The sequence below is a fragment of the Anser cygnoides genome, chromosome Z (assembly GCF_040182565.1).
Source record: "Anser cygnoides isolate HZ-2024a breed goose chromosome Z, Taihu_goose_T2T_genome, whole genome shotgun sequence".
In the NCBI taxonomy this organism is placed as follows: domain Eukaryota; kingdom Metazoa; phylum Chordata; class Aves; order Anseriformes; family Anatidae; genus Anser; species Anser cygnoides.
Window position 1 is genome coordinate 61985365 of NC_089912.1, and position 12872 is coordinate 61998236.

The following is a 12872-nucleotide window of genomic DNA, read 5'->3' on the forward strand; positions in this document are numbered from 1 at the left end:
AATCCATTGGGGTGCAGGAGAGGAGAGGAGAGGAGAGGAGAGGAGAGGAGAGGAGAGGAGAGGACAGGACAGGACAGGACAGGACAGGACAGGACAGGAGAGGAGTTCTGAAAGACTATTTAAAAAGAAATTGTTGCTGAGATTTTTTAAATTAAAAAAATATATATATTGCTGTCCACCTAGCATTTATTCTTAAAGCAAAGAAAGGAATTTTATTGAGATAAAGGGCAGATAAATTTAAATGTAATACAAAACCAAAATAAGACTCCATGGCAAAATACAAATGCCCCTCGGATGCATGCACTGAAAATAATAGATAAATCAGGGCCTACACCAAGCCCCAGGGAAATGCCTATACTTAGGTTTTCAGCCACTGAAAGAAAACCCTCTCAGAAGAGTGAGACTTAAGTCAGAAAGGCCCATTAATAACCCAAACATGAAGGTCTACATTTCCAACAATGACAGGTCATTTTGCACGTCTTGCTTGTTGGGTGTCCAGTTTTAAGGAACTTTAATGGGATTTCAAAGGAAAGACATGCAGCATTTCCTGAGTCTACTTGATGTGTGGTTGAACAGAGGCATCTGAAATGACTTCAAAATCACTTCTGGAAGAAAAGATGTGTATGTGGAGTCATATTATACCGTACCATTTTTCATGTACAGAAAAAACAGTCCTTCAGCATGTCCATGAATATTGTGCACGTGAAAATGAATGCGACCGAAGCATTGAAGATAACAAAGCCAATAAACCACACATCAGCAGCAATGGGTAACAAAGGCTCCTGGATGCTGCCGCAGGGGAGCAGTTAGCATCCCCGTCTTTGTCAGAAATGTGTTTTTTTGCAGATGGAGGCACCTGAGGCAGGCTTACATTCCAGCAACCCGTCCAGCCCATCCCCTGTCATCACCTCAGCTTTGTGCCTCAGAGAATGGTACAGTGACCAGTGACTGATTGTATGGAGAAGCTGAAGAGAAGTACACAGTGGGGCTGATGTGGAATCCTCCAGGGCTTGGCTCAAGTATGTAAAGTTGGATAAAAAGTTCTGAACACAGAGACACCTGGTCTTGTGTAGCTCCTCTGACAGCAAACCAGAGGTAATGGGTGAAAGTAATCATGGTCCTGCTTATGAACATAGCAAAAGAAAATCAAACTGAGGCTGGCCAAGCGGGTGAGGAACAGTATTGTCTGCAGTGTAAACACAAGCCAGCGTTACTTCCAAAGCACAGGTTCAAGGGAGACGTGTTTAGTGCATACGCAAGCTGCTTGTTGACGTTCACAGTTCAATCCCTTTCTTCTGAAATACATCCTTTCTCTGGCATGCATCTTTTCCCTTTCAGAGCTGTTCCTTGGCAGATATAATGGAAGCTTCTTTCAGAGCAATGAAGGTGGCTTTCCACTTAATTGCACTGCGATGCTGCTACTGCTCTGGGCAACTTAGTGCTCCAAGGATGAGGAGCCAGAAGAGAGGGTGAGCCAGAAGAGATCGGTGTGAGTGGCATCCCGTCGCTTTTGGACAGCTCTGCGTGCATTACTGACTGCTCTAATAGCCTGTTGAGTGAGAGGAACAGGAAGGAGAATAGGTCCAAATGTACGCAGAAAAAAAAAAAAAGTGCTCACTCAGGAAGTCAGTTATTGCTTTTTTTGTGTGTGTGCTTTACCCTGAGTGGCTGCAAATGGACTTCTGCAGCTTTCTCTATTAACCTACATTTTTCAGCTCAGGTGCAAGGTGCTAGCTATTTGCCCACGACCAATCTCTTTGAAAACAAAGAGCTGTAACTCAAATATTATATATATATATGTAGGTAGCACTAATGCCTGGATGTTTGGAAAGGTCTGGCAATACAGACAGAATGTCAAGAGCTACATTTTTCTGTGGACTAAAAAAATTAGCATAATTTTCTAGCCGTAGAGCTTCAGAAGATCTGCTATACAAATATTGAAGTCAAACATCCAGAGAATGGAAAAATTCAAAAACACACGTAACCTTTAATAATCAAAACCATCCAGACAGTAAAATAACAAAGCCACTGGCAGAAGTGTGGGTGAATCCTAGCGTCTGTGGAAAAGTGTGATCCTGAGACGGTTCCCTTGACTGATCAAGAACAATGGGTGCCTAAAAGTGTCTTCTGAGCTTTGGAAAGCTAAGCAACAGCAAGTTGTTTCCCAAAGGTACTGTCAAATGTACTCTGGTCTCAGAATTAAGTGTAGATTTGTGCTTTAGAGAAAAGAATGTAGCATTTTCTGTGACAAACAAAAAACAAACAAACAACAACGACTAAGGGGCTTCAGTCCTCCTGGGTCACTCAAAGTTGCATTCTTTCTTTTCTAAATTCTCTAGAGACTAGCTCTGCTTTGTCTTTCTACTTGTTGCCAAATTAGAATTTACCACATGAGTTTCCTTTTTTATTTTCTTCATCGGGAGTGACTGCAAAGAACCATTCTAGCACTGCCCAGTCTCTGGGCATTTATTTCCTCTAAGATGCTGCCATTTCCTTGCTAAATGGCTTGTCCTTAAACCTAAGAATTCATGCATTCCTAATTCACAGCAGGCAAGAATAACTTTTGCTTTGTGAATGTTTTGTGAATTAAATCACTACCTACATACAACAACAGAGATCATTCTCCTGTCAGCCATTTGGCTTCATGCTGCATATTGCAGCATTGCAACTCTAGTCTTGGATGCAAATTCAGCCATGTATTTTCAGCCATTCATTTTGTGACTTCTTAACTGCAGCGAGACTGTACAGAGCTACATTTGCAGGAAGCTGTAAGAGCACAATAGCCTCCTAGGTCTTTGCACTAGCGAAATCCTGAAAGAAACCAAAAGAGAAATCATAACTTCATAAGCCTCATGATTTATTCTGGATTGCAGCAACCACAAGAGCACAGCAAAACATCAGCTAGCCCATGGCTTATTGGCCATGCTTTCTTGTATCTGTGCAGTCCATTTTTCATATTGCAGCTGCAATATTTGAGGATTGCAGAGTTTGTTTGCAGTTGGCCAGCTAGGTTTCAATCATGCATCACAGCAGTGCACTGTTCAGTTGTTGAACCAGTCTGAAACAGCTTAGTGGAAGAGATGTGGTTAACCAACCTGAATGGCTCTCAAAATCACAGCCAGCATAACTTTGCAAATAAGTTTTTAAACTTGCTTAGAGGAGATGGGTAATAGAAAAGTGCCAAATTCTCACAATTATATATAAACATATCATTAAATGCAAAGTAAGCTTTAAACTTATTCTACTTTAATAGGAATTTGGGAGTGGTACACAGGATTTTGGAACAAAAGCTGTTATATATATATATTTAAAGCAAATATGATATTCTGCATTAATATCATGAATTAATAGCTAAAGTGAAAAGTCCCTCTATAACCACAAGAAATAATGTAAAGATTTCATTCCAATCACACAGTAAATTTAACAAAGACTTAACTGTCAGATGATTTATCATTGCCTATGACTTACGATGCTAAACTCAATTCTGCTGCCTCAGTGTAAATTAATGGTATATTCAATTAAATTTTTAGAGGTACTCCAGGTACCTCTAAAAGTACCAGGCTTTTGGTGTAAACAAGTATAATTTGGACTTTTTTTTTCCTTGAACAATTTTCTGGGAGAGAAATGCAATTAGATAGTAAGTAGCTTGTGTGTTATATTTTAATTAGTAGCTTTGTGATCATCATTTCTCAGTTGTACAAATATCAGTCTTGTGGGAAATGCGTTTATGGGAGCAGTCAGCTATTGAGAAGGAGGATTTCACTAGTACAGGCTCATAAATAGGCATGGATTATAAATCATCATCACAGTACGCACCTAAAAACAAGTCAGAAGCCGTTACTGACAGTTTACTCATCATGAAGAGACTCATTTCAAAAAGGAGAACATGTGAGACACCACGAGCTCTTTTAAGAGAATCAGTAATTAACTATTTTTAATTAGAGGAGCAAATGAAAAACCCCAAAGCCATATGACCACCCTCGCACAATAACAACTCTCACGGTTTCATCGTGGGCAGAAGGTAACCAACAGGTGTTTGGGCTCTCCATAAAGCTTCACTGAACTACTACCTTATTTTGCCTTGCCTCTGTCTTATATGGGCACCTCTGCAAAAGGACTCAATACACCATAGAATATGCCAAAAAAACAATACGCAGCTACAGATTTTGTGGGTAGCAGAATCACCTGCAAGAGACTGTGACTTGCTAATCCCGTTTACATTGATTGCAATCTATGATCACGTTGTCCGAATCTTTATTTAAAAAAAATAAAATGCCAAGCAGATTCGTACACGGAGAAGCTCTATTGTTATTTTTTTAATCAGTCTAAGTAAGTAGCACGTTATGAAAGCCTACTCCAGGGGAATTACAAAAAACTTTTTGCTGGGCAAGAATCTATCAAGCGTTACAGTGGGCAGATCACAGTCTTTTAAAAATTAAATACCTCTGTTCCACAGTGTTTTAATTCAGAGCTTAATTAAACAGAGAAAACTTGGAAATCTTCTAGCCACCTCTGGGTTTGCTCTTGTGCGTTTTCCTTCCCCACGTCTGTCTTAGCAATTACTTCTGAACGCTGCACCTGCTCAGAGGGGCACAGCGACAAACTGCATCGTGGCCAGTTGTGGCGGCCCGAGGGATGCGCAGCGGCCCCGTTCTGGGGCGACGCCCCCGCTCCTGGTTTCAAAGGGCAGCTCTGGGACTCGGGCTGAGCGGGCGGACGAGGCGGCCGCGCCAAGGCCCCCTGCAGCAGCGCCACAGCAGGCGCGCCGCGAGCGCAGCGCGGTGCCCGGGCGCGGATGGGCGAGGGCCCTCCCGGTCTCGCGACGCGCGAGCGGGCTGCAGGGCTCCCGGGTTTCGCACGAGCGGCCCGCCCCGGTGCCGCCCGCCCCGGCAAGGGGAGCCCTGCGGGGAGCGGCCTTCCCCGCGGGCCAGTCTCTGCCCGGTGCCTCTCGCCCCGCGGCTGGCTGCCGCCGAGCGGTCCGCCTCCCCGCCTGCTGCCTCCCCGCGGGTGCCCGAGGCCGCGGGCAGCTCCCCCAGCCTCCTCCCGCAGGCCGAGCAGCCCCAGCGCCCCCAGCCCCTCCTGTCACTGGGGGCACGGCTGACACGGCGTCACCTCCCGTGCTGACCCGCCTCGGGGCACCTGCAGGGCATCAGCGAGAGGCAACCTGAGCAGCGCGAGCCTGGGGGCCACCAGTGCGGAGCAGCAGCAGCCCGGTGTCAGGGCAGCAGCCCCGGTGTCAGGGCAGCAGGGTGCCACGGCAGCAGCCGGGTCCGGACGGCGGGGCGCAGCCAGACGCGGCCACCTCCTCGCCCCGGAGCGCTCTACTCGCCGCTCCCGCCCTTCGCCACTCGTGGCGCTGCCGCGGGACCGGGCAGGCCTCGGGCGGTGCGGGCGCTGCCGGTGCCCCCGCACGGGCGCGCTGCTGCTGCCGCCCCGGCCCCGGCCCCGGCCCCGGCCCCGGCCCCGGCCCCGGCCCCGGCGGGCGCTCGGGGCCCCGGCGGGACGGATGGCGGCGCACAGCCCCCGTTATTTTTGTTTTATTTCTTTGTGCCGTTCTGTTTTGCCGGAACCGCCCCACCACCGCCGCCTGCCCGGCGCCGCCCGCCCTCCCGGCACCGGCGGCCCTGCCCCGCCCCGCCCCGCCCGTCCGGCCGGGCCAGCCAATGAGCCGCGCCCACGCCTCCAGCGAGAGCTGCCCGGCACGTGCCTGACCGAAAAGCGCCGGCCTCCCGGGCCGCCGCCGCCGCGCCGCCGCCCCGCAGACGGGCCCGGGTCGCTCCGCGCTGCCGCGGGGCCGCGGCTCCCCGCCGGGAGCCCTCCAGGCAGCAAACCGGCCGGGCACCTGCGGCGGCGGGACGCGAGGGTCCTCGCCCGCGGGGGCCTCGTGCCGCGATGCATGCTGGGAGTTGTAGTCCAAAGCGGTCGCGGCGACACCGAGCGCGAGCGGGGCGGGCGGCGGCGGAGAACTACAACTCCCGGGGAGCCCCTCGCTCGGGGCAGGCGGTAGCGCTGCAGAGCCGCGGCGGCCGTTGTGGCGGGCGGCGGGGCCGCCATGGACCTCTTCGGGGACCTGCGGCGCATGAACAAGCGGCAGGCGGGTGGCGGCGGGGGGCGGCGGGGCGAGCCGCGGGGGCGCCGACCTAGCGGGCGTCGCCAGGCGGAGCAAGCGCAGCCCGTCTCGGGGCGGCCGGGTCTGGCCCCGGGGCCGCCGGCCCGGCCGCCCGCCGGGGCTGCGCGGTGCCCCCGGGGCGGCGCGCAAAGACGTGCCCGTTGTCTCTGCAGCTCTACTACCAGGTGCTGAACTTCGCCATGATCGTCTCCTCCGCCCTGATGATATGGAAGGGGCTGATCGTCGTCACCGGCAGCGAGAGCCCCATTGTGGTGGTGCTCAGGTGGGTGCAGGTGAGGGTGAGGGTGGGGGTGGGGGCGGGGGCGGAGGCGCTCCTGGCCACGGGCAGCCTTGTCACAGCCCTCGGGCACCTTCCCGTGCCCTCTGCCTACGTGTGGGGTTTTGAGCGTCACCTACGTGAAGCAGGCCACAAACACTTATTTTCTTCTATGTCTGTGTTCGGGCGCTGAGCAGAAGCTCCTCGTAGTTGCGATCTAGTTCAGTGAAGTTTATGGAAGCAGTAATTGAGTGAAACCTTTGAAAACGTAGGTTTGTTCCCTTAACGTACCCATCAACAACCCGAGATTGGTCATCAGTATTACTATCTGGGAATAGCAATCCTTGGACGGAGGGGTTATGATTCCAAAACTCAGTTCTGCTTTAGTAGGAATACGTGTAATGCTGTGAAGCTTCTGTTGCCTGAAGAATTCAGTAAGCGTATTGCACTTTCTGAAGGCGTTGAACAATTTCAGGTTTATTTGTTCATTTCTTTTTTGCCATTTCTGCATTTAAAATTCCATTACAGTAAAGCTGCTTTTTTAGTAAATTACGCTTCTGCATGACTTCTATCACAATGCTAACTTACTTCTGGTATGTAAAGACCCAGTCCTGGAGGCCCCTGAGTGCTGACCAAATACACGAAGTTTAAACACACGTTAATGGAAAATTCAGCCCCGTAGAAATTGAGTGTGCATCAGTAAGGAACATACGCGGGAAATAACAGCATTTTGATGGGAGAAGTCTGTTAGTGCAGGTGGTAATGGGATCTGGAGTCCTACATTAAAGGATGTTACCCATATCTACTGTGTCTGGCTTTGGAGAAAAGGCATGGACTTTTCTTTTTCTGGTCATTAGTAGTAATCACTGGTGCAGCTACGAGTCTTGCTCATGTTAGCTAAACTCAATGTAGAGAAGTCTTTCCAGTGCTGCTCTGAAACATCTTTTGGCTTTTTGCTAATGGATTAGTTGTCTTAAGCAGAATGGCTCGTTTTGTTCCTTCATAATAGCTACAATACTGTTACTTTTCTATAGAGCTTATTTGTTTTATTTCTTTCACTGAGGCAGTGGGAACGTCTTCTATAGGCTGGCTCAGCTTGGAGCTTAATGAGGTTTCGGTTGTGTGTTAAATGTCTGTATGGTGTGGCTGAATGGTGGAAGCTACAGATTTCTGTTAAAATTGTGAGTTTATCCATAAGAATTAACTGCTTTGTATTTGTGGTTCTTCCTCTGTTTGCTATAATGCTAATACATTTTCTTTTTCTCTTTGTTTGTAGTGGCAGCATGGAACCAGCTTTTCACAGGGGAGACCTGTTGTTCTTAACAAATTTCCATGATGACCCAATCCGAGCCGGTGAAATAGTTGTTTTTAAGGTTGAAGGCAGAGACATTCCAATAGTTCACAGAGTAATCAAAATTCATGAAAAGTAATGCAACTTGGCATTTTTCTTGTTTCTAAATATAGTTTTCTACACCATGACTTTCACTTACGTTATAATTAGGTAATATTTTGTGAAAAAGGCAGGCAAGGATTTGCTCTAAGATACAGCTTGTCTCTAGGATGTGATCTGCTTCTGTTCCCTATTCTGTGGCATGCTTCTTGAGACTCTGGCTCCTGTCCCTCAGCAAAGTTGGTCAGGTTCAAAATAGGTAAACCTATGCCAAAGAGGAGTCCAGAAACACAAGCTGTACACATCATTTTTTTTCCCATCGGTAGCAATGTGTGTGGGAGCAGACTGCACTGCATAGTGACTGTTGTAGAACTGGGTCTTTGGTTATGAGAAATAGCTATTTCTCAGGGCAAATTGTGGAAAGGAGGCAAAGACAGAGAATCAGAGCTATAGATAAGTCTGACAAGTACGTGACCTTTGCTGTCTGAGGTTTTCCAGAAGACTGAGATTTGACTCATTGAGAAAAGATTTTTGTTTTAGTCACAACACCAACAACAATTCTTGCTCAAAAGCAACAGGCAGATTAGTTGTTTTTACCTTTATTGAATGCATCTGGTATGATAAACAGTCCTTTCCCAAATGTAGGAAGGGCAGGTCTATTTCTACTGCACACTGAAAAGGTAGCGTGGAAGTGGCAAGAGCTGTCATATTTGTTTCTCGGGAGGCCTGGGCTATGAACTGCAAGTCTTCGTCTTTTCTGTAGCATCTTGTCTCTGGTGCTTTTTCAAAACAAATACTTATATCCAAGAATTACCTCTTTTTTTTTTTATATACTTAATTTGTCTTCATAAAAGCTCCTTATTTATTGATATCAGTACTGGCAATTAGCAGCTTTTTGAGAAAAATAATTTTGAAGACTGGAAACCTACTAACTTTTGTTTGAATGGGAGTGTTGAACCAAAATCTTGCACGTATCATCTGCACATGCATAATGCTTAAAAGGGAGCAAAACATGGCAAGTTTTCTAACAGCAACAGTTAAACTATATCATGTTGAAAACAAAGTCTAAGATACTCTGCCCATTTGAAACGGTAGGGAAAGTCAATGATTTGTGTTAAGGGTTTAAAACCTGTATTCCTACAAAAGGAATGAGCCGTCTAATGGCCGGGAGAAGTCAGAACATCAGCTCTGGCTGCAGGGGAGCAGCCAGGCTCCGAGCACTGCGTACGTTTATTCGTGTGGGGGAAAGAGTGCCACCTACTGAAGCTGTTCGCATCACTTGGCTTTCCCCATACATGTCAGTAAAAACCGCACCTAATAGTTTGTTCACCCAATGCTATTTCAAGGCTTGTTACGTGTATTATTTCTTATCTGCCCCATTAACAAATAACAAAGATAAATGAAGTTTTGCCAGGAACTTCCTGTATTGTTTAGCTAAACAATAAGTGACTTGAAAGTGTATTGCAGTGACAAAGTATTGACAGAATATTTAATTTTGATGCAGATTTGCAGCTGTGTTAAGGGGTCCTCAGTATTTACTTGCATCAAAAGGAGGACAGGACTTTATTTTGATGAAAATACGATTACTAGGAGTTAAATATATAAAAGAGAAGTACTTAAAGCATTGTGTTGTTTTGCTATTTACTATAGGAAAATCTGGGGGTATACCTCATGCTTCATGAACCTCGTGGTTGAAATTCAGTTAAATTCATTCTGCAGTGTGCGATGACTTCATGGGGTCTTACTCAACATTTTGTCATAAAAAGAAAAAAGCACAAGCCTTTTAACTTTTTGCACTGTTGAGATCTTTGATAAATAAAATACTGTTTCTAGGTTGTTTGTTTGTTTGTCTTATTTTTAGCTTAAAATTTCTATTCTATTGCAAATAGAGAGGATTTTTTGTTTTCTTTTGTTTTGTTTCCCTCAGATTGCCCAGATTGGCATATCCTGCTTTTGTTAAGGAAATTTAGTGCCAGTTCTGGACAGAAAATATCCAATCATAATATCCTTTCATATTCATTGTGTAATTGCTTACATCAGATGACAGCCTAGGAAAAATATCTCTTGTTAAAATCTGTTGACTCTGTCAGTAAAGACTGAAATGTTAATGATTTAATGGTGTTTGTTAAATAAGCAGGCCAGGCAGGACTGGAAGTAAACATTGTTATCTAATCTTGTAGTACTTTTCATCTTCATTGTGCTTTGTAGATGTCAATTGTAGTTTTAAAATTAAGTGGTATTTACTTTATCACCTCGTTGCCTTCTAGAGAAAATGGGAACATCAAATTTCTGACCAAAGGTGATAATAATGAAGTTGATGATAGAGGCTTGTACAAAGAAGGTCAGAACTGGTTAGAGAAGAAAGATGTTGTTGGAAGAGCAAGAGGGTGAGTAATGCAAAGTCTGTTCTTTATAGCTAATATAGAAAAAAATTAAACTTAACATCAGTTCCACTCTTGGATTTATTTGTTGTGGTATTTATTGAATTTCATAAATAAAATGGTAATAAAACTAATTTACCTGGCAAAGTTGCGTTCTGTAGTCTTCTCACTAATGCAGACTGGGAATAATTTTTTTTTTTTTTTGAAAAACAGCACACAACGTAAATAATTCGCCAGTGAATAAAAATTAACCAATCTATCCTTGCAATTGTTAGAATTTACTAGGAAATGTTTCCACATCTCATGGGAATCTTATGCAAAGTTTGAGCTTTTATCTTCTTCCCCAGTCGAGATAAAAATTCAACCTCTTAAGATTTTTCTCAAATAATCTAAATTTTTATCTAAGAAATACATAGGCACATATATATACACATATATGTATGTATGTATGTTGAGATATATAAACTTAATTCCCACCTCAGGTGCGCATTACTGACAAGTGTAAATGATGGTTTTACACACTTGTGATTTTGATCACTTTTGCTTAGAGCCTGTTGCAAAGCATTTTTTGGGCTAGGAGAATGTTAGTAATGCAACAAGAAGCTCGATGCGTGTTCTGCCATGTTCAAGTGGGCGAAGATTAACGGCATGGGCCAACCCTGGTAGAAAGTAGGACTTTCTGTATCAGGTTATATATCTGTATTTTTCTTGCCTAAAATAAGTGTTCCATAAGCCGTCATAAGTATGGTAACGCGCATAACAGTACAAACTACTTTTCTGGAATAATATTTATTTGCTTGTTATGTTAATTTAAATGTTAATTTAAGTTCCATATTCACTTAAAACTCTTTCTGTTTTAGATCATGTGGCTTTTATACCTTCACAACAACTGAAAAACTGATTCTGATGTGTTGCAGGATGTTAGGTTTGCTTTTGCCAGTACCCCTCATTTTGGTGATACTTGCCATTTTTGGGGTGCATGTGTACTTTTAACGCTATGAATAATATTCAGCAAGTTGAAGCATTTACATGATGGAAGGAGTAGGGAGTCAGAAATCTTGCTCCCAAATTTGCATTATCAAGTACATACTGTCTTTAAAGCCCTTGCTATCTGTCTGTTTTTGTTTTCTCTGAAATCCGTTATCTAAAGTTTTCAAGACTGAGTAACATTGAAACATGGCCATGTAATTTTTGAGGGTTTATTTTACATTCATCTGTTTTGTCAATTACAGATTTTTGCCCTATGTTGGTATGGTAACTATAATAATGAATGACTATCCAAAATTTAAGGTATGTATACAAATGCTTCGAATACTTAAAACTATAAAATAGCAAATAAAGGTAATATGAAAGGAATTGTGATACATGCTAATAAATTTTTGTTGTTAGCTAATATGAAATAAGTAGTGTTCTCATGCTTTCTTATTTTAGCTTGACTGTTACCCAGTAGAACTGACAATTTTTAATCATTTGAAAACCATGTATAGAATGTAATGAGTTAAGCATATACGGTTGTGATGCCTATTTATAAAGAATACGATCACACCAAAATACTGCTGTAATTCTACAGGAACACAACTCAATAACTGTGTACTCATCTAGAAGGTGTAGAGGGCATGTTTCAAACAATTTGTGATTTCAAAGCTTCTCTTAAAAGAAATTGTAATCAGTCTTCATTCTTTTTCTTCTGCAGTATGCTCTTCTGGCAGTAATGGGAGCTTATGTACTACTGAAACGGGAATCCTGAAGGAAGGAAAAGGAAAAAAATCACTTTTCCAAGAACAAAGTACGAAATTAAATATACAGGAGAAAAAGCCTAATATATTTCAGATGTTTTACTTTCTGTATACTGTTACAAAGCTGTGCAAACTTTTGTCTTGTCTAAATAAACTGTGCAATTAAAGCTATTGGCTGTTGGTTAATTATGTAATGGCAAATTTACCATCTGAAATAAATATCGCTTTGTTAGCCTTTTGCAAAGGGGAGACACTGACTGTTGTGCTAGAGTAGCTTATGGCACTTCTTAACATGCTGTAGAATACAGTGATCTCGCTGTGGTTTGATGAAGGTTTTTTGTTTTAAAGTGATACTGCAACTGAACCTATTTTGTCCTTCCTGCGTGTTCAGTTATTTTGCTTGATTATTTTTGATCTTTTGTCAACTCAATCTCCTCACAATCTTGCAAACTATTTTATCATCACTAATAAAGACATAGCATATGGGTTGGAACAGGTGGTGAGTTGTAGGAGGTTAGTCATACTGATGCCTAAAGAAAGTTGTCTAGATACGGTCTGAAGGGGAGGGAAATGAGAAATGGGCTTTCATTGCAATTAAGAATTGAGAAATGGAACTGTAGTGTGTTTTGTTTTGTTTTGTTTTTTTTTGTGAATGTGAAACTTTCTCCTTCATGGGCTAGAGACAAAAACAATTAATGGCTGGATTTTTAGGAACTCTACATGATTCTAGAATTCAAGGTATTAACCTTTCTGCCTTTACGTTCCTGGCCGTAAGACCAAGCTAACAAAAAATCTTTGTGGGGATTTATTAATACTTATGAATTACTAAATGAGAAGCACAGTTGCGTGCTTCAGAAATATTACCAATAAGGGAAAAACATAACCCAAATTCCTGTTTTGAGGATGTATTGTTCTCTCCTGTCTTATGACACCTGAAGACTGTTGAACATAAAATTGATTTTTTCATTTTAAAACTTAC

At 43.7% G+C, this 12872-nt stretch overlaps 1 protein-coding gene across 1 annotated transcript; it reads left to right on the forward strand.

Annotated features, from left to right (window-relative positions):
• Nucleotides 1-5852: 5852 nt before the first annotated feature.
• Nucleotides 5853-12064, forward strand: SEC11C (SEC11 homolog C, signal peptidase complex subunit). The gene is made up of 6 exons (XM_066988123.1): nt 5853-6094; nt 6283-6392; nt 7663-7812; nt 10044-10163; nt 11390-11447; nt 11851-12064. Exons 1-6 carry the CDS (start codon nt 6053-6055, stop codon nt 11902-11904), a joined length of 534 nt encoding a protein of 177 aa, XP_066844224.1. The 5' UTR covers nt 5853-6052; the 3' UTR covers nt 11905-12064.
• Nucleotides 12065-12872: the final 808 nt, after the last annotated feature.